The 25,914-nt window shown below is 45.3% G+C and overlaps 1 protein-coding gene across 1 annotated transcript in view; it reads left to right on the forward strand.

Moving 5' to 3' along the window:
* The first annotated feature begins 574 nt into the window (after positions 1–574).
* LOC144495223 (ufm1-specific protease 2-like) overlaps positions 575–25,914 on the forward strand; it is a 31,092-nt gene continuing 5,752 nt past the window's right edge. Inside the window, exons 1-6 of the mRNA XM_078215291.1 lie at positions 575–643; positions 4,005–4,159; positions 14,823–15,015; positions 22,196–22,339; positions 22,533–22,697; positions 25,116–25,231. Coding sequence (XP_078071417.1) covers positions 575–643; positions 4,005–4,159; positions 14,823–15,015; positions 22,196–22,339; positions 22,533–22,697; positions 25,116–25,231 — 842 coding nt within the window. The remainder of the gene's footprint in view (positions 644–4,004; positions 4,160–14,822; positions 15,016–22,195; positions 22,340–22,532; positions 22,698–25,115; positions 25,232–25,914) is intronic.

Genomic DNA, 25,914 nt, shown 5'->3' on the forward strand with positions numbered 1-25,914 from the left:
GGGTGGGGTCTGATGAAATGCCAAGATGCATGGGCAGTGTGGGACATAGGATGGTGATTAGCTCCATGCGGGCAAGAGGACTCTGACACAGAGGGGACAAAGAGGCCAGTCACTGTTATCCCCAAAATGCAACTTCAGAGCATGAGCAATGTGGATGTGCTACGCCACTGGTCATGGAATGGATAATTGGAAAGGTGATAGCCTAGTGGTATAATCACTGAACTATTAATCCAGAAACTCAGCTGATGTTCTGGGGACCGGGTTTGAATCCCACCATGGCAGCTGGTGGAATGTGAATTCAATAAAAAATGTGGAATTAAGAATCTACTGATAACCATGAAACCATTGTCGATTGTCAGAAAAACCCATCTGGTTCATTAATGTCCTTTCGGGAAAGAAATCTGTCATCCATCCCCAGTCTGGCCTACATGTGGTTCACTCTTAACTGCCTTCTGAAATGGCCTAGCAAGCCACTCAGTTCAAGGGCAACCAGGGATGGGCAACAAATGCTGGCCAGCCAGAGACACCCATGTCCCACAAATGAATTTTTAAAAATTACATCAGGGATGCGATCATGAATGGCTGGCTTTTCAAGATGGACAGCTTGTTTGATCCACAACCCATGAGATCTGGGGGAATGAAGGTGAAATCTAAGGATGAAAACTGAATGCGAATTAGAGCCGAGAGATACAAAGAACAAAGAACAAAGAACAGTACAGCACAGCACAGGAAACAGGCCCTTCGGCCCTCCAAGCCTGTGCCGCTCCTTGGTCCAACTAGACCAATCGTTTGTATCCCTCCATTCCCAGGCTGCTCATGTGACTATCCAGGTAAGTCTTAAACGATGTCAGCGTGCCTGCCTCCACCACCCTACTTGGCAGCGCATTCCAGGCCCCCACCACCCTCTGTGTAAAAAACGTCCCTCTGATATCTGAGTTATACTTCGCCCCTCTCAGCTTGAGCCCGTGACCCCTCGTGATCGTCACCTCCGACCTGGGAAAAAGCTTCCCACTGTTCACCCTATCTATACCCTTCATAATCTTGTACACCTCTATTAGATCTCCCCTCATTCTCCGTCTTTCCAAGGAGAACAACCCCAGTCTACCCAATCTCTCCTCATAGCTAAGACCCTCCATACCAGGCAACATCCTGGTAAACCTTCTCTGCACTCTCTCTAACGCCTCCACGTCCTTCTGGTAGTGCGGCGACCAGAACTGGACGCAGTACTCCAAATGTGGCCTAACCAGCGTTCTATACAGCTGCATCATCAGACTCCAGCTTTTATACTCTATACCTCGTCCTATAAAGGCAAGCATACCATATGCCTTCTTCACCACCTTCTCCACCTGTGTTGCCACCTTCAAGGATTTGTGGACTTGCATACCTAGGTCCCTCTGTGTTTCTATACTCCTGATGACTCTGCCATTTATTGTATAACTCCTCCCTACATTATTTCTTCCAAAATGCATCACTTCGCATTTATCCGGATTAAACTCCATCTGCCACCTCTCCGCCCAATTTTCCAGCCAATCTATATCCTGCTGTATTGCCCGACAATGCTCTTCGCTATCCGCAAGTCCAGCCAGGCTCACCAGATAAATCTGGTGAGCCTTGCCTGCCGCAGGGGGAAGATGTTTCCCTAATCAGATCCCTGACCCATCCTTGACAAGTCAATTATGTCCATTAAGTTAGAATTGTAATACATGATTCTACCACTGATTGGCGCCCAGTAGTTAGTCCTTTGGGAGGTGAAACCACAGCAAGAGAGTTGGGAGATGAGCCCCCAAGCATTGAACTCTATGACCTACATTCACATCTCTCTGAGAGAAAGGTGATACAAATTTAGCCCTCAATACAAGGGGCAAAGTTGACAGATCACATCAGTCAGCCCTGACCTGACAAGTTTGGTGGCAGCGTTTCATCCCCGAGGAAGTAAGCACTCAGTTCGTCAATGCACTCATGTGCCCTCAGTCCTCACTTTTGGGGGGTGGGGGAAGAGGGGAAGCAGCTATTCAAGGTAGATGCCCAAGTGGAATTTGGAGAGGTTGGTGTGGGGAAATGGCCATTGTGTGAGAGAGAAGGGAGTGAAGCTCATTGGAAAGGTGCTCACATAGGGGAATGTGCACGGGTGAATGTCCCATGTCTTGATAGGGAATGGGTCAGGCCATTATCAGGACACATCAATGTTCACATTTTTGTTTCCTTTCTTTCAGTTTTTGGATTGAGAGGATGAAGAAGTTCCTTCTCAACTCAGTCCTAACTCTGTTCCCCCTTATTTTGAAACCATGCCCCATAGTTCTAGTTTCACCCGCCAGTGGAAACAACCTCCCTGCTTCTATCTTATTTATTCCCTTCATAATCTTATATGTTTCTATAAGATCTCCCCTCATTCTTCTGAATTCCAATGAGTATAGTGCCAGTCTACTCAGTCTCTCCTCATAAACCAACCCTCTCAACTCCGGAATCAACCTAGTGACTCTCCTCTGCACCCCCTCCAGTGCCAGTAAATCCTTTCTCAAGTAAGGAGACGAAAACTGTACACAGTGCTCCAGGTGTGGCCTCACAAGCATCGTATACAGCTGCAACATAACCTTCCTGTTTTAAACTGCATCCCTCTAGCAATGAAGGATAAAATTCTGAAGCCAGTTGAGCTGGCAGTGGTATTGATTACTGTAGAGCAACCGCAATGATGTCAACGTGTGGCTACATGTTGGCAGGACCAGTACCCTCCAGAGAGGGTGGCAATGCCCGTTGAGATATTGGAGGCAGGGCTACACATGGAGGTGTCTTGGAGGAGACACTACAGGCCACGAGTGTACCAAAGGAGAGTGTACCTCCAGATGTCAGAGATCCAGTGCCAGAGATGACTGCAATCTTCCCAAGGTCATGATGTGGAGATGCCGGCGTTGGACTGGGGTAAACACAATAAGAAGTCTAATAACACCAGGTTAAAGTCCAACAGGTTTATTTGGTAGCAAAAGCCACAGTGTGTGGTGGCTTTTGCTACCAAATAAATCTGTTGGACTTTAACCTGGTGTTGTTAGACTTCTTACTCTCCTTCCCAAGGGACAGTTGACCACTTGTTCCAGGTCATGCAGGAGTCAGCGCCACATGGGCTGGGACGTCACCCATTGCCTGTCACCCTGAAAGTTACATCCACGCTGTATTTTTATGCCAGCAGCTCATTTCAGGGCTGTATGGATGACTTGCGCATGCAGCATCTTCCAGTCTGCCACACATAAGTGAGTACGGGAGGTAACAGATGCGCTATTTGCCAGGGCTCACCAGTACATTAACTTTGACCAGGACCAGATGAGCCAGGATGCCAGGACCATGGGCTTCACCCACACTGCTGGCCTGCCCCAGGTGCAGGGTCCAACTGACTGCACGCTCGTGGCTCTGCATTCCTCATGGTGGCATTGGGCACCTTTCATGAACTGCAAGGGATATCACTCCCTCAACATGCAGATCGTCTGCAATGCACATAATTCTGGAAAGCCAGCTCGATTTGATATTTCCCCTTTTTTCCTTACCCGTTGTTTTATAATGGAGTGTCACAGGGATAGCCAGCAACATTACGGTGTATCATTACAGCAAGAGAGGCTGACCTTATGTGACTTCCAGTGGAGAGAGTAATTCAGATTTGTAAGGGCAAACAGTTTTCGGTAAAAATGCCCTTTCAGCATCTATCCATATTAACATGAATATTGCTTTCTCAGGACCCAACAATAAAACTCTCATGATATATTTTCTCTTACCTAATGTGTAAAGCTGGTGGCCTCGAATTCCAGTGGGCCGTGTGCTACCAGCCATGTTGGTAAAGGAGATCATTCTGGCAGTGTGAGCACACCAGCAAACTTCTAATCCTAGGCCTCCATTTTCATTCACCCCAGTAGTTCACACAATACCTGCTGACCTGTGTGTTCTATTACTCTGTAGACTGTCACAGTATTACAATTTTTAATCATGATAATAATTCTGGAATGATTATTTTTAACTTTCAGAAAATAATAAACCTGCAGGTTCAGTTTGAAATGACAAGGCCAGAGCTCGCTCGAAGGTTTGTTATCCAGTATGGTAACATGGCACAATCCCACTACAAGCTGACTCTCCCTGTCGATGCGATAGTATCCGCAAATCCAGAGGACCCATGGGGAAAGTATGTATTGTCCTGAGTACTGAATTGTTTCTGGTTTAATTTAGTATGTTAATAATGCAATAATGTAGTCCTAGTAAACAATATTTTACCGGTAAAACAATTCTTTAACATTGTGTCTCCATTATAACATAAGCTAAATATTTTCACAAAACATTGAATCTGCTGACCCAATTTGTGTTGTATTCTGAGGCACTTGTTGGAAATTTTGGGCCAATGGACTGTCTTCTCTGAAGGCACAAAATCTTTTTTTTATTCATTTGTGAGACATGGGCGTCGCTGGCTGGCCAGCACTTATTCCCCATCCCTAACTGCCTGAGGGCAGTCGAGAGTCAACCACATTGCTGTGGCTCTGGAATCGCATGTACGCCAGACCAGGTAAGGACGGCAGATTGCCTTCCCTAAAGGACAGTCGTGAACCAAACAGGTTTTCCCACAATTGATAATGGTTTTATGGTCATCAATAGATTCTTAATTCCAGATTTTTTTTATTGAAATAAGTAATAATGTCTCCATTGATTTAAATTCTTTGGCAGTGATTGAAATAATTCTATGGAAATTATTTCATTTATTCTTATTGCTGATAATTAACTAACTCCCTACAAGCAATGTTTAACCAACTTCTCAATTTTGAGGGTGAACAGTGACATCCTCTTGAATACCCTCAGCAGATGGGTTTCCCCGGATTCCCCTTCACCCTTACGCAGATCCACAGAAGCCAGTTTCTTTCTTAAAGAAACATGCAAAACTGAGCAAAGATACAGCTCGTATGTATATCTACTCCCTATCTACTCAGTCCATATCCTTCATGATTTGAATGCCTCCATCAAGTATCCTCTCAGGCTTATCTTCTTAAGAACACACTCTCTAAAGATTTTACATCCTTCCTAAAGTGTGTTGCCCACAATTACTCCAGTTGAGGCAGTAACAGAAGGCAGGAAACTGTTGGCCAGTTAATTTAGCATCTCCTTTCTTACTCCTTTCTTTTCTTCCTATTTTTCTTGAACACCCTGGACTGGGTTTTCCTGTCCCAACAGGTGGCTTACCCCACATCAGCCAGGCTTTTAAAATGGCAGACATGACCCGATTCTGTGATATTCGTGCCCGTTCCCATCGCCAGTAAATTTGAACAGCCCAGGATAAGTTTGCAGGAGGCCAGCCTGCATCAAGCTGACCCATCATTGCTGCTCCATTGTAGAGGTGGGTATTTCAGAGCCCTCACAATTTTGATGGAGTTTTTGGAGCCAATCTGGTTCTCACCAATTCAGAGGTGTCTTGAACCATGGAGAACTCTGGTCTGCAGATGAAAATGTTTGACAGGTAAGTTCAAAAGGTATTGTTACCTTCACATGTTGTAATGTAATGCTTTTTGATAAGTTACATAATTTTCCAATAAGGTGATTGGTGATTGGGCTTTGTCTTGAAACGGCAATTGTCATTAAACTGATCAACATTTTGCAAGTGGAAAGGTTTTTAAATGCATTAGAGTACATCATCCACTGGTTAAGTGCACTTCTGCATTGAATAATGCTCCTGGTTCTTTAATCTTTTAATTGAATTTCAACACAGACACCTGCTTCCCTGGGCAGAGTTTAATGGACCTTGTCAGTGGGTTTTCAAATGGAGGCGGGCCATAAAATTACCCCAGCGGCCTTTCTGCCACCCACCTGCTCACCTGTGACTTGTCTGCAATTTTACAGGAGGTGGGAAAGGGCAAGGAGAGCCCACCAACCCTCACTTTAATTGAGGCCATTAAATGTCCAATTTCTCGCCACTTAGGGGCTGCTTCCTGCCTGGTGTCATTTTGAGGCTGGCACGATGTCAGAGGTGGAAGGAAGCCAGCACGTTACCCTTTTCAGGACCCAAGCAAGAAAGGGGGCTATACTTGCCTTACAGACTCCATTTTGTTCATCTGTCAGACCCTGGGTCCCACCCAGGGTCTGACCACCTTGGCTGCTTGTTCCATCCCTTAACCTGATCATCAAGACTCCCGCCCCCCACTGTCTAATTAACCCTTCCCAATGTCCCCACTTCCACCCCTGCCATGGCACTGTGACACTTACCTGTATCCTGGCTGCAGGAATTCAAAATGTGGGACTGTTTGTAATTCCAGTGGTCGCCTCAAAGACTTAGGCCGCTAAAGAGCAGTCAGCATTAATCAGAATACATTCAGAAACTCCACCACTTGTCAAATTCTGCACATTGCTACAAAGTTTGAACTGCTCTAAAAATGCTCAAGAATCTTGACACCATCCAGGACAAAGCAGTCCATATGATTTAATCATAGAAATCATAGAAACCCTACAGTACAGAAAGAGGCCATTCGGCCCATCGAGTCTGCACCGACCACAATCCCACCCAGGCCCTACCCCCATATCCCTACATATTTTACCCACTAATCCCTCTAATCTACGCATCCCAGGACACTAAGGGGCAATTTTAGCATGGCCAATCAACCTAACCCGCACATCTTTGGACTGTGGGAGGAAACCGGAGCACCCGGAGGAAACCCACACAGACACGAGGAGAATGTGCAAACTCCACACAGACAGTAAACATTTATTCCCTCCAAACCTGAAACCTGCATCACCTAGAAGGACAATGACAGCAAATGCATGGGAAGATCACCAACACAAGGTCCCCTCCAAGTCACACACCATCCTGACTTAGAAATATATCCAGTAAGAAGTTTAACAACACCAGGTTAAAGTCCAACAGGTTTATTTGGTAGCAAAAGCCACACAAGCTTTCGAGGCTCTGAGCCCCTTCTTCAGGTGAGTGGGAATTCTGTTCACAAACAGAACTTATAAGACACAGACTCAATTTACATGAATAATGGTTGGAATGCGAATACTTACAACTAATCCAGTCTTTAAGAAACAAAACAATGGGAGTGGAGAGAGCATCAAGACAGGCTAAAAAGATGTGTATTGTCTCCAGACAAGACAGCCAGTGAAACTCTGCAGGTCCACGCAACTGTGGGAGTTACAAATAGTGTGACATAAATTCTGATTCTAGGATCGCATGATAAAGACTCAGGAGGAAAAAAGCAGAAATATTTATGTGAAATAGTGTGACATAAACCCAATATCCCGGTTGAGGCCGTCCTTGTGTGTGTGGAACCTGGCTATCAGTTTCTGCTCCGCGACTCTGCGCTGTCGTGTGTCGCGAAGGCCGCCTTGGAGAACGCTTACCCGAATATCAGAGGCCGAATGCCCGTGACCGCTGAAGTGCTCCCCAACAGGAAGAGAACAGTCTTGCCTGGTGATTGTCGAGCGGTGTTCATTCATCCGTTGTCGCAGCGTCTGCATAGTTTCCCCAATGTACCATGCCTCGGGACATCCTTTCTTGCAGCGTATCAGGTAGACAACGTTGGCCGAGTTGCAAGAGTATGTACCGTGTACCTGGTGGATGGTGTTCTCACGTGAGATGATGGCATCTGTGTCGATGATCCGGCACGTCTTGCAGAGGTTGCTGTGGCAGGGTTGTGTGGTGTCTTGGTCACTGTTCTCCTGAAGGCTGGGTAGTTTGCTGCGGACAATGGTCTGTTTGAGGTTGTGCGGTTGTTTGAAGGCAAGAAGTGGGGGTGTGGGGATGGCCTTGGCGAGATGTTCGTCTTCATCAATGACATGTTGAAGGCTCCGGAGGAGATGCCGTAGCTTCTCCGCTCCGGGGAAGTACTGGACAACGAAGGGTACTCTGTCCACTGTGTCCCGTGTTTGTCTTCTGAGGAGGTCGGTGCGGTTTTTCGCTGTGGCGCGTTGGAACTGTTGATCAATGAGTCTAGCGCCATATCCTGTTCTTATGAGGGCATCTTTCAGCGTCTGGAGGTGTCTGTTGCGATCCTCCTCATCCGAGCAGATCCTGTGTATTCGGAGGGCTTGTCCGTAGGGGATGGCTTCTTTAACGTGTTTAGGGTGGAAGCTGGAGAAGTGGAGCATCGTGAGGTTATCCGTGGGCTTGCGGTACAGTGAGGTGCTGAGGTGACCGTCCTTAATGGAGATGCGCGTGTCCAAGAATGCAACCGATTCCGGAGAGTAGTCTATGGTGAGCCTGATGGTGGGATGGAACTTGTTGATGTCATCATAGAGTTGTTTCAGTGATTGTTCACCATGAGTCCAAAGGAAGAAAATGTCATCGATGTATCTAGTGTATAGCATCGGTTGAAGGTCCCGTGCGGTGAAGAAGTCTTGTTCGAACCTGTGCATGAAGATGTTGGCATATTGAGGTGCAAATTTGGTCCCCATGGCTGTTCCGTGTGTCTGGATGAAGAACTGGTTGTTGAAGGTGAAGATATTGTGGTCCAGGATGAAGCGGATGAGATGTAAAATTGCATCTGGAAACTGGCAGTTGTTGGCGCTGAGCACTGAGGCCGTTGCAGCAATGCCATCGTCATGGGGGATGCTGGTGTAGAGTGCTGAGACATCCATTGTGACGAGGAGCGCTCCTGGTTCAACTGCTCCATGTGTGCCGAGTTTCTGTAGGAAGTCCGTCGTGTCGCGACAAAAGCTGGGGGTTCTTTGTACAATGGGTTTCAGGATGCCCTCGACATAGCCGGAGAGGTTCTCGCACAGGGTCCCATTGCCCGATACGATGGGACGGCCGGGTGTGTTTGCCTTGTGTATCTTCGGGAGGCAGTAGAGATCTCCAACGCGGGGAGTACGTGGGATGAGAGCACGGAGGGTGTTCTGAAGGTCCGGATCAAAGGTCTTGATCAGAGTGTTGAGTTGACGGGTGTGTTCTTTGGTCGGATCTGCAGGTAACTGTCTGTAGTGTTCCTCGTTGTTGAGTTGTCGGTACACTTCTTTGCAGTAATCCGTTCTGTTCAGTATGACGATGGCCCCTCCTTTGTCTGCTGGTTTGATGACAATGTTGCGGTTGGTCTTGAGAGCGTGGATGGCGTTACGTTGTGCTTGGGTGATGTTCGGGGCTGTCTTGTGAGTGCGGCTGATGAATTTGGTGTTGACGCACCTCCTGACGGCTTGGGCATACATGTCAAGTCGAGGGCAGCGGCCTTCCGGAGGAGTCCAATTCGACTCTTTCCTCTTCGGATGCACTGCGGATCTCTCTGTCGGCTGTTCCAGTTCATTGGCTGTCTCATTGTGTTCGTTGTTGGCCTCTTGGGGTTTGTGGAAGAACTCCCTCAGCCTCATTCGCCTGATGAATTCCTCTGTGTCTGCTGCGAGACTGATGGGGTCTATTTTGGTGGTGGGGCAAAAATTAAGCCCTCGGCTGAGAACTTCGATTTCATCTGGTTGAAGTGTGTAGTCGGACAAGTTGACAATGGACTTCCCTGCAGTGGGACTGTTTCCTACTGTGGTACCGGGGGAGGCTTGGTTGCTGCTGGTGGTGATGCCGAGTTTCTCAAGTTTCCTGTTCTTGGTGTGCATGTAGATGGTGTAGTTCCTTTGTCTCGTCTGCTTGGCAGAGTTTCGCAGCTGGTCTGCGTCCTGAGCGCAAGTTGAGAATATGGATTCGATCTTGGTTTCCAGGCTGCGGCGTCATGGTGAACAATCACTGAAACAACTCTATGATGACATCAACAAGTTCCATCCCACCATCAGGCTCACCATAGACTACTCTCCGGAATCGGTTGCATTCTTGGACACGCGCATCTCCATTAAGGACGGTCACCTCAGCACCTCACTGTACCGCAAGCCCACGGATAACCTCACGATGCTCCACTTCTCCAGCTTCCACCCTAAACACGTTAAAGAAGCCATCCCCTACGGACAAGCCCTCCGAATACACAGGATCTGCTCGGATGAGGAGGATCGCAACAGACACCTCCAGACGCTGAAAGATGCCCTCATAAGAACAGGATATGGCGCTAGACTCATTGATCAACAGTTCCAACGCGCCACAGTGAAAAACCGCACCGACCTCCTCAGAAGACAAACACGGGACACAGTGGACAGAGTACCCTTCGTTGTCCAGTACTTCCCCGGAGCGGAGAAGCTACGGCATCTCCTCCGGAGCCTTCAACATGTCATTGATGAAGACGAACATCTCGCCAAGGCCATCCCCACACCCCCACTTCTTGCCTTCAAACAACCGCACAACCTCAAACAGACCATTGTCCGCAGCAAACTACCCAGCCTTCAGGAGAACAGTGACCAAGACACCACACAACCCTGCCACAGCAACCTCTGCAAGACGTGCCGGATCATCGACACAGATGCCATCATCTCACGTGAGAACACCATCCACCAGGTACACGGTACATACTCTTGCAACTCGGCCAACGTTGTCTACCTGATACGCTGCAAGAAAGGATGTCCCGAGGCATGGTACATTGGGGAAACTATGCAGACGCTGCGACAACGGATGAATGAACACCGCTCGACAATCACCAGGCAAGACTGTTCTCTTCCTGTTGGGGAGCACTTCAGCGGTCACGGGCATTCGGCCTCTGATATTCGGGTAAGCGTTCTCCAAGGCGGCCTTCGCGACACACGACAGCGCAGAGTCGCGGAGCAGAAACTGATAGCCAGGTTCCACACACACAAGGACGGCCTCAACCGGGATATTGGGTTTATGTCACACTATTTCACATAAATATTTCTGCTTTTTTCCTCCTGAGTCTTTATCATGCGATCCTAGAATCAGAATTTATGTCACACTATTTGTAACTCCCACAGTTGCGTGGACCTGCAGAGTTTCACTGGCTGTCTTGTCTGGAGACAATACACATCTTTTTAGCCTGTCTTGATGCTCTCTCCACTCCCATTGTTTTGTTTCTTAAAGACTGGATTAGTTGTAAGTATTCGCATTCCAACCATTATTCATGTAAATTGAGTCTGTGTCTTATAAGTTCTGTTTGTGAACAGAATTCCCACTCACCTGAAGAAGGGGCTCAGAGCCTCGAAAGCTTGTGTGGCTTTTGCTACCAAATAAACCTGTTGGACTTTAACCTGGTGTTGTTAAACTTCTTACTGTGTTTACCCCAGTCCAACGCCGGCATCTCCACATTAGAAATATATCACCATTCCTTCTCTGTTTTTGGGTCAAAATTCTGGAACTCCCTTCCTAACAGCATTGTGGATATATTTACAACACATGGACAGCAGCGCTTCAGAAAGGCACATCACCACCACCCTCTCAAGGGCAATAAAAGATGGGCAATAAATGCTGGCCGAGCTAACAATGCCCACATCTCATAAAAGAATACATTTTAAAAATGGCTAAGCTCTGTAAGTGATTTCAAATACTTAAATGTATTCATCGCTGGAGTGTTTGGTTATACAATTATGCAATAGAATCTCATTTTGAATGCTTGGCTGAATTTTAAACACACTAGTGGATTTAACTCAGCAAGGGTTATTAGTACAGTTGCAGAATAGAATCTCATTATGAATGTTTGCCAAACTCACTAACAGATTCAGCTCAGCATGGGTCATTAATGTAGCTGTCTAGGGAACTGAGAGTTTGTTTCTCTTGATGCCACAGCTAGAGTACTGTGTATAGTTCTGATTGTAGTCATGATGTGGAGATGCCGGTTCTCTCCACTCACATTGTCTGTATCTTTAAGACTTGATTAGCTGTAAAGATTTGCATTCTAATCAGTATTCTGTAACTTGAGTTTGTGTCTCTGTACGCCTTGTTTGTGAGCAGATATCCACTCCATCTGACGAAGGAGCAGCGCTCCGAAAGCTAATGGCATTTGCTACCAAATAAACCTATTGGACTTTAACCTGGTGTTGTTAAAACTTTTACAGTTCTGATTGCCACACTAAAGGAAATATGTGATTACACTAGAGAGGGTGCAGAAGAGATTCACTAGGATGTTGCTCAGGCTGGAGCATTGCAGTTATGAAGATAAGCTGGTTAGAGCAGAGAAGACTGAGGGGGGACCTGATTGAGGTGTACAAAATCATGAAGAACCTAGATAGGGTAGATAGGAAGAAACCTTTCCCCTTAGTTGAGGGGTAAATAACCAGGGGGCATAGATTTAAGGTAATGGGCATAGATTTAATTTGGAGGGAATTTTGAGGAAAAACTTTTTACCCAGAAGGTGGTGGGAATATGGAACTCACTTCCGAAAAGGGTGGTAGAGTTGGGAACCCTCATAGCATTTAAGAAGAATATAGATGAACCCTTGAAATGCCACAAGACTATGGACCAAGTGCTGGAAAATGGGATTAGAATAGATAGGTATGGCTGGCACAGACACAATGGGCTGAAGGGCCTCTTTCAGTGCTGCATGACCCTATGAGTTTTATGAGCTTTAAAGGGGATAAAGGTTTTTGCAGTGGTTTTTGATTTACTGTCTTGATTTGACAATCTTATGATCTCGTAATGTAATCATTGTTTTTGATATAATTATTCAGGTAGATTTATGATCTTCTAATCGGATAATTTTTTTGAAGTGGTTTTTGACAGACCATTTGTTTATTCTGATAACATGAGCATCTCAAAGACTTCTCAGTGTCATTATGGAGTTCAAAAGTTATGTAGAGGATGGATACTGGAAGAATGGGCATGAAGGATGATGGGGATATGGGGGTCAAGAAGGGTGAGTGGAAAAATGGAATCATGGAGTGAAGGGGATATGGGGAGTTGGGGATGCATAGGATGAGGGGATATGAGTACATGAGAATATGGGGTTGAGGGAGGATATGGACTGCAGAGATTCAGGAAGGTAGCTTCTCAAAGGAAATTAAGAACTGACAATAATTACTTGTTTCAGCAGCGATGCGCACATTCCATAAAGAATATTTTAAAATATATATGTGGGGTATGGGGGAGTAATATAATTAGTGGGGCCTCACACTATAGAACTGGGTTGAGGCCCCAACAAAAAGAAACGCAGAGGGACCTGGGTGTGCAAGTCCACAGATCTTTGAAGGTGACGTCACAGGTGGAGAAGGTGGTGAAGAAGGCATATGGCATGCTTGCCTTTATAGGACGGGGCATAGAGTATAAAAGTTGGGGTCTGATGTTGCAGATGTATAGAACGTTGGTTCGGCCGCATTTGGAATACTGCGTCCAATTCTGGTCGCCACACTACCAGAAGGACGTGGAGGCTTTGGAGAGAGTACAGAGGAGGTTTACAAGGATGTTGCCTGGTATGGAGGGGCTTGGTTATGAGGAGAGATTGGGGAAACTGGAGTTGTTCTCCTTGGAAAGACGGAAGATGAGGGGAGACTTAATAGAGGTGTATAAAATTATGAGGGGCATAGATAGGGTGAACGGTGGGAAGCTTTTCCCCGGGTCGGTGGTGACGTTCACGAGGGGTCATAGGTTCAAGGTGAAGGGGGGGAGGTTTAACACAGATATCAGAAGGACATATTTTACACAGAGGGTCGTGGGGGCCTGGAATGTGTTGCCAGGCAAGGTGGTGGAGGCGGACACACTGGGAACGTTTAAGACTTATCTAGACAGCTATATGAACTGAGTGGGAATGGAGGGATACAAAAGAGTGGTCTAGTTTGGACCAGGGAGCGGCGTGGGCTAATTGTTCTTTGTTTCTCGTTTCAAGGCTTCATTCTATGATCATCTTGCTGGTGCCAGTACAGAGCGAGACTGCGGATAGTTGGGAACCTGTCTCGGGGGCAGGGAATTCAGATGGTGTTCGTAAAGCAGAAGTGGAAATGAATAGGGTTGGGAAGCATTTTCTGATCAGGGCCAGTGTGATCTCCTGGACTCGTTTCGATCGCCTCAGGGGGTCGGAGAGGAATTTCCCAGATTTTTTTTTTTCCCCATATTGGCCCTGGGGTTTTCACTCTGGGTTTTCGCCTCTCCCTGGAGATCACATGGTCTGGAATGGGGGGGTGGGGTGAGTTAATGGGTTGTGATGAACAAAGCATCGTAGCTGTGAGGGACAGCTCGGTGGATAGGATATTAGGATGTAGATAGGCTGGAAAATTGGGTGGGGATCCTGGATTCAGGATTCAATCCTGGACCGGGGAGCGGCGCGGGCTTGGAGGGCCGAAGGGCCTGTTCCTGTGCTGTATTGTTCTTTGTTCTTTGTTTGCGTCTTTTAACCTTCCCACCTCGCATTCACCCACCCCCATATCAGAGCTACCTCGAGAGGCAACTGCAGCCCATCCCCGCTAACCCACCATGAGGATATACAGGTGACACTGTCAGGTGGGATAGTGACATCAGGAAACAGCCCAACTCATAATTCCCACCTCCATAATGAAAATCTACCCCCATTATATCTAGGAATATTTAGTACCCACTCTTGCCCATTTTGGATATCCATTTCGCAAATGAATTCAAGAATAAGGCTCTGAAAAAATCCAAAAAGAAAACACAGAAATGCTGGAAATCTGAAATAAAAATTGGAACTATATAATAAATAATAAGAGCTCCATCCAGGTATTTATTGCAGATCTTTGATCAAGATTTCAGTTTCAATGACATTTTGGTACCTGATATTTAGCAGTGGGCTAGAATTGTGAAATTTGAATAGGATTGAATTTGAAAGCAAAATGAGAAAAATATACCATGAATTCCATATTTATTGAGTGGAAAGATGTTTAATTTAAATTATTCTGCAATTATTTGGGGAGAAGAAGATCAATTGGTAGGGAAGCTAAATTACTCTACATGATTTTGAATCTGAGATAAAGTAAGTTTCTTATCCAATTATGTTATATATCAAATGATTTGTTTGGAACATGCCTTTAATGGTGACTGAAAATTATGTTTTTGACAGTCTACAGGATCAGATTTTGGCAGTAGTTACTGAACAGATAACTGCAATGGACAAATGCATTCAGCGATATACAAAAGGAAAAACTGTCCCAAAGCCACAAGCATACCACTTTGAATTGCCACAGAAAACGACTCTTACTACAGTGGTATACCCAGCTGGAATCAGTGAGGAAAGTCTGGAACCGCAACGAAAAGTATGGTTGGAGCCCAGGTCACTTTTTTCATTTATACAGTCTGTCCGTGAATAACTAAATGTTTAAAGTAGCAATTATATTGTCAATTTTGGATTACTGGTCATGGAACAACCAAAATGTGCTTCTGTTGGTTATTAATAACAAATGTGATTTAGCATAATACTGTCTCACAAAATAAATGCCATGGGACCCACAGTAACTAAACAGAAAGTGATATGTGCCTAATAGTCAATAGAATTCTTAGAAGCAGTGAAAATGTTTGTTTCTGAACAATTACAAATCACTTCTCAAATTACTTTCTCTAATTTCTCTTGCACTTCACATACCTTGATTTGGTCACCCATCCAAATAAGAATGAGTCACTAAAATCTAGCGTGCACTTGCAGCAAGCAGTCAGGAAAGCAAACGATATGTTGACCTTCATCACAAGGAGACTTGAACACAGATGTAAAGATGTCTTTCTGCAATTTTATTGAGCCTTGGTGAAACCGCATCAGGAGTATCATGTACAGTTTTGGTTTCTTCATCTAACAAAGGATATACTCACCTTTGAGGGAGTATAACAGAAATTTACCAGATCAATCCCTGGGATGGTAGGATAGTTTTACGAGGAGAAACTGAGGAAATTGGGCCTGTGTTCTCCAGAGTTTCAAAGAATGAGAGGTAATGTAATTGAAACTTACAAAATTCTTACAGGGCATGACAGGGTAGCTGCGGATTGGATGTTTCGCCTGCCTGGTGAGTCTAGAATCAGCGGACACAGTCTCAGAATAAGAGGCAAGCCATTTAACAAAGAGACGGAGAATAATTTCTTCATTCAGAGGGTGGTCAATCTTTGAAATTCTCTAGCCCTGAGGGCTGTGAAAGGGAAATCGTTGAGCATGTTCAGGACAGAAATTGATTGGCTTCAGGCTATTAATGACATCGGGGAATGGGGAGACAGTGGGAAATGTAGCGTAAGAGCTAGACGGTTAGCCATGATCTGTTTGAATGGTGGAGTAGACGCGACAGGCCAAATGGCCTACTTCTGCTCCTATTTCCTATGTTCCATAGACATTTTCTGAAAGAACCAGTGCACTTGCTCTAGTCACATGAGATATCAATCCCTGAACAAATATCTAAAGATTTTCTGCTCTGCCATCAACTGTGATAATTGTCCTGTTTGGAGGGAAAAGGAGAATATATAAACATATAAATTAGGAGCAGGAATAGGACCCTGAAACCTGCTCTACCATTTAGTAAGATCATGGATGATCTGATTATAACCTCAATTTCACATTGCCACATATCCCCAATAATCTTTCATCGTCTTGTTAATCAAGAATCTTTCTAGCTTTGCCTTTAAAATATTCAGAGGCTCTGCTTCTATCGCTATCTGAGGAAGAGTTCCAAAGACTCACTACACACTGAGAGAAATTTCTTCTCAGCTCTGTCTTAAATGAGTAATTTTTAAACAACACCCCCAGTTCTAGATTCATCCACATGAAAAAACATTCTTTCCATATCCACCCTGTCAAGACCCCCAGGATCTTTTATGTTTCAATCAAATCATCTTTTATTCTTCTAAATTCCAGTGGATACAGGCCTAGCCTGTCCAACCTATCCTCAAAAAACAACCCATCTATTTCCAGTAAACCTTCTCTGAGCTGCTACCAATGCATTTATACCCTTTCTTAAATAAGGAGATTATTACTGCACACACGACCCCAGATGTGGTCTCACCAGTGTCCTATATAACTGAAGCATAATCTCCCTACTTCTCAATTCAATTCCCCTCATGATAAACATTAACATTCTATTAGCTTCCCTACTTATTTGTTGTACCTGCATCCTAAACATTTGCGATTCATGCACTAGGACACCCAGAACCCTCTGCATCTCAGAGCTCTGCAATTCTTCATCATTTAGATAAAATGCTTCTTTTTTATTCTTCCTGCCAAAATAGACAATTTCACATTTTTTCCACATTATACTCTTTTTGCCAGATCTTTACCCACTCACTTAACCTATCCATGAGCCTTTGGAGCCTCATTGTGTCCTCTTCATGACTTAATTTCCAGACTATCTTTGTGTCATCAGCAAATTTAGCAACCATACCTTTGGTCCCTTCATCCAAGTCATTTATATCAGTTGTATAAAATTGAGGCCCTAGCACTGATCCCTATGGCTTATGACTTGCTACATCTTGCCAACTAGTAAATGACCCATTTATGCCTATTCTCTGTTTCCTGTTAGCTAGCCATGAATTTTTATTTTCTGCATTAATGTTTGATGTGGCACCTGACCAAATGTCTTCTGGAAATCTAAGTACAGTACATCCACTGGTTCCCCTTTATCCGCAGCATGTTACTTCTTCAAAAAAACTCCAATAAATTGGTTAAACATGATTTCCCTTTCACTAAACCATGTTGACTCTGCCTGATTATCTTGATATTTTTCTAGGTGCCCTGGCATAACGTCTTTAATAATAGCTTCCAACATTTTCCCTATGACAAATGATAATCTAACTGGCCTGTAATTTCTTGCTTTCTGTCTTCTTCCATTTTTGAATAAAGGAGTATGTCAGCTAAAAGATGAAAAGCCAACAGTTTGAGTTTTGGAATGGAGCCAACTTTCTCTGGCAGACTTAGTATAGCTACACTCAAGCCAGACAGGTCCACAGTATTGTGACTGATGACCAGTCCTACCTCGTGAATCTTTCCATGGTTTATGAGGTTAAATTATTAGTGCAAGTTGCATAAAGTTGGTTCATTTACTTGAGTTTAGAAGTCTGAGGGACAATCAGATGATGGCATTTAGATTGTTCGAAGGATTGAGTATGATAGATATGAGAAATGATTCCTTTTGGTGGCAGAACCAAGAACAAGGGACCTGAGTAACCTTGTCCATGAAACACAAAAAGTTAATGTCCAGAATATTCCGACCCAATTCCACAGCGGAGGTGACAAGCTATTGGGCGCTGGTGGGATCTTCCAGTCCCACTGAAGTCAGTGGCAAATTGCAAGGCTCCCCAGACCCACTACCGGGGAATCACGCAGGGGTCAACTTCGGTAGGACCGGAAAATCACATCAACAGGAAGGGCTGGAAAATACCGCCCAAAATGCAGATACAGCAAGCAATTAGGAAAGCAATTATTGTGATCATCTTCAATACAAAGGGATTAGAGTAAGAACTAAATTGTCTTAGTTCAATTGGTTACAATCTTGCTCATACCACATCTGGATCTCCCTACCTAACGAAGGATATACTGGCATGGGAGGGATTTCAAAGGCTCAAAAGAAAAGCTTCATTCCTGAGGTGAGTAAACTGGACTTTGAGGAGACTTTGACTATATACTCTCGAATTCAGAAGGTGATGGCTGAGATTCTCCCAAAAAAAATAAATGCCCAATGTATGGGAAAACAGCAGTATTTCCCACCCATTTTTTGGGTGTGCTTACCAAAGCGAATGTCCAACACTATGAGCTTTGTTGAGTGCCTCAGCATGATACACTCTGGTAAGCAGCAGGCGGGGCCTATTCCACCCAAGAGGCTGGCAGCATAGCGCTGAGCAGTCCACTGCACATGCGCCAATCTGTCAGTGTGGAGATCGGTGCATGCGCAGAGGTCCCCCATTGCTGGCCTCCCGATCACTGGCTATCCCGATCTCTGGCCAGCCCCGCAACCCCCCGATCGATGGCCTTCAGACCCCCCCACCCCGCCCTCAAACACTGGCCCAACCTCCCAGGCCAGCCCCGATCTCCCACACCATGGCCAGCCCCGCCTCACCCTGATGACTGGGCCCAACCCGCTCCCCCCCCCCCCAGGACAGCCCCTACCACCCACCCCAATGAAGAGGCCTGACCCCCCCACCACCCCCCCCCCCCCCACCCCAATGGCCAGCCCCAATAGCCTTCATTCCCTCCCTCTCCCACCGATCTTGATTTCAGTGTGGCAATGGGTCGGTCCCCCCACCACCGATCGCCCCCCCATAGGCCCCACCCCAATATACCCTGCCTCCTCTGGTCCTGCCCTCTTGGCACTGCCCAGTGCCCAGTGCTGGTTTGCCACTTGGGCAGTCCCAGGGGGGCATTGCCCAAAGGGCACCTCCCTTACCCCCAACCTCTCTAGGGGCACTCAATGCCTTTGTTTCGTCCATCGGGGGCATCACGATACTTGTTCTCCATTAGTGGAGAGCAGTTGTAAACACTGCTGGAGGGAACCACTCCCGATTACACTCCAAGCCTGGGAAACTCCTGACCAGCATAACGCTGGTCGTGAACCTCACTAAAGGCTCCCTGTGGGTGTCTACCGGCCTGCTATACTAGATATCATTGAAAGATGGCAAATTCTTAAACAGTTTAACAGTGTAGATGATGTAAGATATATCCCCTGGCTAGGGAGTCTAGAACTGGCAAGGCAGTCTCAGAATATCATTGGCCATCAAAAACCGAAATGAGGTGAAATTACTTCATTTAGAGGTTTGCTGATCTTTGTATGTCTGTACCCCACAGAGCTATGGAGGCTCAGGGCACAATCTTACTGGCTATTCACACCCCACTGCCACTGCAAATGAGAAAGGGGAATTTGGCGCTCAGCCAAAAAGTTCCCTCCTCAATATTGAACATAATCAAGGCAAAAGTCAATGCATTTTTAGATATTGAGAGGAATTTAGATGATCTGGGGATCAGTTTTAAAAAAAATTTCCACAGAATGTGGACATCGCAGACTAAGCCAGCATTCATTCCCCAACCCTAATTGCCCTTGAGAAGGTGGTGGTGAGTTGTCTTCCTGAACCGCTGCAGTCAATGTGGTGTTGGTACACCCACAGAGCTGATAAGACAAGAGTTCCAGAATTTTGACTCAGTGACAGTAAAGGAACAGTGATATATTTCCAAGTCAGGTTGGTGTGTGGCTTGGAGGGGAATTTGGGGGAGGTGCTGTCCCCATACATCAACTAACTACCCTTGTCCTTCTAAGTGGGAGAGGTTGTGGGTACATCAAAGAAGTCTTGGCGAATTGCTGCAATGCATCTTGTATATTGTATACACTGCTGCCATAGTGCATCAATGGTGCAGGGAGTGAATCTTGAATGTGGTTGATGCCATATAAAATCAAATGGACTGCTTTGCCCTGAATGGTGTCCAGCTTCTTGAATCTTGTTGCTCATCCAGGTAAGTGTAACATATTCCATGAATGGGCCACTCAGCCCCTCGAGCCTGCTCTCCATTCAATAAAATCATGACTGATCTGATTGTAACCTCAATCCCACATTCCTGCTTACCCCGATAACCTTTCTCTGTATGTTCTAACATTCTTACATGCTGCATAATCTTATAATGAAAATTTTTACAAAAAGGGTGGCAGAAATCTGCAACTTTGTTTTGTAGATTGTGGACAGGCCTTTGGGGAACCAGGAGGGGAGTTAGTCACTGCAGAATTCCTAATTTCTGACCTGCTCTTGTAGCCACAAAATTTATATAGCTGGTCCACTTCTGTTTCAGGTCAATAGTAACCCCCAGGATGTTGATAGTGGGAGATTCAGTAATGGTAATGCCATTGAATGTTAAGGGGAGATAGTTGGATTCTCGCTTGTTGGAGAAGGTTATTGCCTGGCATTTGTGTGGCTGAATGTTACTTGCCACTTATCAGCCCAAGCCTGAGTGTTCTTGCTGCATATGGGCATGGATTGCTTCAGTATCTGAGGAGTATGGGAAGATGGAATAGAGGCAGAAGATCTGGCATGATCATACAGAATGGTGGAGAAGACTCAAAAGGCCACATGGACTAATCCTGCTTCTAAACAAACATACGACTATAGGCATTAGGGGCAGGAGTAGGCCACTCAGCCCGTCGAGCCAGTCAATAAAATCATGGCTGATCTGATTATAATTCAATCCCACATTCCTGCTTACCCCCGATAATCATTCTATGTATGCTCTAACATTATTATATGCTGCGTGATCTTAAAATTAAAGTTTCCACATAAAGGGTGGTAGAAAACTTGAACTCTTTCCCCAAAAGGGCAGCGGATGTTGGGATAATTGAATTTTCAAGATGGCCTGATATGGTTCTAATCAATCAACATATCAAGGTATGTAATTGGATTTACAGGTACTTATTAGCCAAGATCTAATTGAACAGGTGGAGCAGGCTTGAGGAGCTGAAAGGCCTACTCTTGTTCCTAATAAAGTAGGCATGTTCTTTCTTGGCTCCAGATAGTCCTGCATGTAAAGCAATGCCCAATGAGCAGGACAATCCTTACTAGATGGCAGAAAGTCTTCAATGCTGACACTGCATGGATTAAACTCTTGTCAAACCATCCAAGTACTTGAGAGGTTCCTAAATTCCCAGCTTGGGTCATTGACTGTGGAGTTTGCACATTCTCCCCGTGTCTGTGTGGGTTTCCTCCGGGTGCTCAGGTTTCCTCCCACAGTCTGAAGATGTGCAGGTTAGGTTGATTGGCCATGTTAAATTGCCCCTTAGTGTCAGCAGGGTAAATATGTGGGGCTACGGGGGTAGGGGCTGGGTGGATTGTGGTCGGTGCAGACTCGATGGGCTGAATGGCCTCCTGTACTGTAGGGATTGTATGATTCTATAAATATTGGCTACCCAAAATATCTTTGGTCAATGTAATGTGTCCTTTTAAGAAAAGCTCTACCTGTATGGAAACCTTTTCTGCTAAATTTTATGAAAATTTCTTCATTCCTAAGCAAAACAACATAATATCAAAGCCTTGCATGTTGGACCATTCCTGTGGAAATAACCTTATGGTCCAATTTCTGGTAATTTGGTTTAGACTTCAGTCCATTGCAAAGGTTTATGACTGCCTGCCATTTAAAATGTATCTGTGCTTTACGCTTTAATGATCACTGTCTATTGTGGTATTTGGAGGGCAAAAAACATTCCTTAGGACAGTTTAGAGTGGAACTGCGGTCTATATAATGCCGTTATGCCGTTCCAATTCTGGAATTGGAAGTTGTTGTGAGTCTTCGTAACTGCCAGATATACGGCTGTGCTCTGTTATTAGCTGTCATTATTTATCATGATAAGGAGAGCCCCGATAATGCAGAAATTTGTATCTTATGGAATTTATTGTGGTTTAGGCTAGAATTATTTGTATACTTTGTCAAATCATTGTCTTTAAATGTTGATCTAAGGATCTTATGATTAAAAGTTATGCATTTTTTGATGTGTCCAGGAACTGCATACTGAATTTGGTCTAATCAATATGCCTTTCTTGCGCCGTCCCATGGCTTTTCGTTTTCCAAGTGATGAGTTAGCAACTAATTACTTGATAAATGTGCATCAGTATATTCCTCCTCCAGACCCAGAAGAGTTCAAGGTACATATCTAAATTGACAAAACTATGTACTGTTTAGGTAAAGTAAAATAACCCATAACAGAATTATTTATCATTACAAGCAATCTACGTTGCTTATGTTGGCCTTAGTTTTGGGGGAAAATTATATATAAATCTATAAATATTTATAAAGCACTTTTGAAATTACAAATATTTTACTTTATTTACTTTACAGCTTTATCTACTGCATGGATCCTATGCTTTTTATCACTGTATGCAGAACCATGAAAATGACAGCGATTGGGGTGCTCTGTATCATTGTTTGCAAGTTGTCATCTCTTGGTTCAACTATCAGGGGTACATTGACAGACCTGTACCTACAATTGCAGAAATTCAGCAAGTAAGATAATACTTTAAATTTTTTTTTTCAACTTGTCTGGGCTTACTTTTTCAACTTGGCTGGGCTTACTTACAGGAACCTTGAAAAACACTATTTTTATGTTTTAAAACAGGTTTTGTTTAGCCATCATTTAACATCGCACAGTGAAAGATTCACTTCGTGGAAAATTTGTTTGCTGTATGATCAAATATGGGAAGTACTACAGTCAGCTTGTCCAATCTGTTCGTATGATGAGGGGGCACATTTCAAATTTTTTCCCCATTAAAAGTTTTGGAAAGATAAAATTTGGCACAACATTTAACATGAAGTAAGAAAAAGCAAAGATTTGAAAAAAAACAACTTGCTGAGCAAAAATCAAATGAAGATTAGTATTAATATAATGGAATGTACATGGACTCCTTGGGGGGGAGGGGGGTTGCTGTTGGGGGGGGGGGGGTGCAGGGGGTTGGGAGGTTAGTAGGGCCTGAAGGAAAAAAGAGGCAGGGATCAGAAGATTGGGGTTAAAGTTAAAGTTTATTTATTAGTCACAAGTAAGGCTTACATTAACATTGCAATGAAGTTACTGTGAAATTCCCCGAGTCGCCACAATCCGGCGCCTATTCAGGTCAATGCACCCTAACCAGCACGTCTTTCAGAATGTGGGAGGAGACCGGAGCACCCGGAGCAAACCCACACAGATATGGAGAAAACGTTCAAACTGCACACAGTGACCCAAGCCGGGAATTGAACCCAGGTCCCTGGCGCTGTGAAGCAGCAGTGCTAACCACTGTGCTACCGTGCCGCCCAGGGTTTAGGTAGTTGGGAAGAGAAGTATAGGGTAGGGTGGAGTAGGTGTGGGCACACCCCTCCTGCTGAGCCAGAAACAGCAGCCGCAGTAATGTGACAAGTATAGGAGTAGAGCTGTAAGGGCAGCTAGCAATAAAGTCTTGCGTGCTATGGTGGCAGCGATACTGCCGGCACAGATTAGGTATAGCATCTCCTGCCCAGAAATTGGTAAAAATTACACCAGTGTCATGCATTTAATACAGGAAAAAAAGTATGTCCACTGTTTTTCTGAATATAACCCACACCAAACGCCAGGATCACAGTTCAGCCGACCATGTAAATTCAGATTGACTCCCTGATCTAGAAACTGAAAAACTCAGATCAGTGCTTTAATTGTACGTTTGATAAATTAGTTTATAAATACTTTTCTAAGGAATGAATAAAGTTCAAACCATGACCACATGATGCATGTGTTCTGCTCATTTTTAATGGGCCAATTCTTCCAAGGCAACCAACCACAGTCAGACTGTCACTCTACTCCTTTTTACTTGGCACTGGAATGGAGCTTCACATTTCTTACCTGACTTTCCAGCTTGGGCCAGGTAAGAAAATTGTTGCAGGATGCAGCCTAGCGGGTTCCCAAGGCCTTCAGTCCAGTGCAGCATCAGGGGAAGTGAAGCCATGTCCCCTTTTTTCAGAATTAGCTCCCATAAAGCAGGTAAGTTTGAAGGTCCCTGCCACTTTGAAAAGCCAGGGAGAAGTTAAGTGTGCAAGGTAAGAGGGTAGGATGGGGGATGGTAGCTGTGGGGTAGCGCCTGGTGGTCACTTAGGGGTTGGGAAGGTATTTGAGGGATAGTTGGTGGGGGGATGTGGTTCAGGAGGGTAGTCGGGCTGGATGTGTAGTTGGGGGGTGTGGAGGGTCATGATGGTAGCTGGCGGGTGGGGGATTATTCAGGGGTCTTGTGGGTAGTTGTGGAGCAGTCAGGGAGTGGAGGGATAGTTGGGGGGTGGGGAAGTTGTCAGGGCAGTATTAGGGGATTTAATTATTAAATCAATTAATATTTCAATCAACGAGCAGGGAATTATTCCATCCTGGGTGTAATTAACATCAGGAAAAATTCAGAAAGTTAGACAGGGAGCTGGGGAGAGGAATCGGTGAGTGGGAGGATGGTCACAGAGTAGGGAGGGTTGTCTGGGAGTGGTGGATTAGTCGGAGGGTCAGGAAGGTAGCCTGAGTGTTGGGGGACATGGTGGGGTTAGTCTGGAATTGTGGGTTGATTGGGAGGATGGATGAGGTGGTCAGGCGTCCAGTGAGAGGTCATGGGTCAGTACCATAGTTACCCACGAGTTAGAAGTGGTTTTAGTTCTTCTAACTTTTCCAGGGTAACTATTAGTTAGCATAATAGTTATACGAAGGGAACTGAAACCAAAGTCTGCAATTTAAATTTGCCATCAGACGTATGAACGACCCAGAAAATTCCTATGCAATCCTTACGTGGGGTGGGGTCTTCCAGAGGTCTTTGGGAGGGGATCCGGTACATCTTCTGCAGTGCTGCCGGGTGCACCCTTCCCCCGAAAGATCGGAGGTTCTGGGTTTATATGTCTCTTTCAAGAATTACTACTTTATAAGCCGTTTTCCTGTTGCATTTTCAGATATTGAAGAATCAACAGTTTGACAAAGCTATGGCAGTAGGAGAATGGCTTAATGTCGAACATATGAAAGCAGCATTAAGAAATTTTAGGATTTCAAATACTATTACGGACATCCGGTAAGAAAAATATACAAGTAAATTGATCATCATAAATTATGGTCTGAATTTTACGCTCATTACCGCCCCCCACCCCCCCAACCAAAACAGACACACAAACTGAGCGGATTTTGATGTGGGATGGAGCGTGAAATTGCATGGTGGGATTCTCCAGCCCACCATGTAAAAAGTAGTTTTACAGCGGGGTGGACAGGGCCTCGAGAGGTGGTGGGGTGGGGTGGGGTGGGGGGTGCTCCCCCACCTTGTCCTCAATTTTTAGATTGGCAGGCAGATGACAGATTGGAGTGTGGGGAAACAGAAACATTTAGAAACCTACATTTTGGGCAGAAAAATGGGTCAGAAGCCCCCTTTTGATAGTGGGCACCCTCTGGCGAAGGCCTCCAGACGCCAAACCTCCCTCACTACCTCTCCCCTTGCCCTACCCACCCCTTCCATGGGCATATCCCTCAGGCCCCAATCACCACCCCGTCCCCAAGTGATTTCCCCCACCCTCCCCCCCCCCACCCCAGATGTCTCCTACTGTCCCCTTGCCGGCTTCCCTACCATGTACCTGGCCTCCATGTCCTGGCACTTTGTCCCAGGCACGAGGCTACAGTGTGCATTCCGGCCAATACCACAGTGTGCCTGGTGGGCTGCCAGCCAATCCGATTGGCCAGCAGCTCTCCATGGTGAGACTTCCTTCC

Source organism: Mustelus asterias, chromosome 6, assembly GCF_964213995.1.
Source record: "Mustelus asterias chromosome 6, sMusAst1.hap1.1, whole genome shotgun sequence".
Classification (NCBI taxonomy): domain Eukaryota; kingdom Metazoa; phylum Chordata; class Chondrichthyes; order Carcharhiniformes; family Triakidae; genus Mustelus; species Mustelus asterias.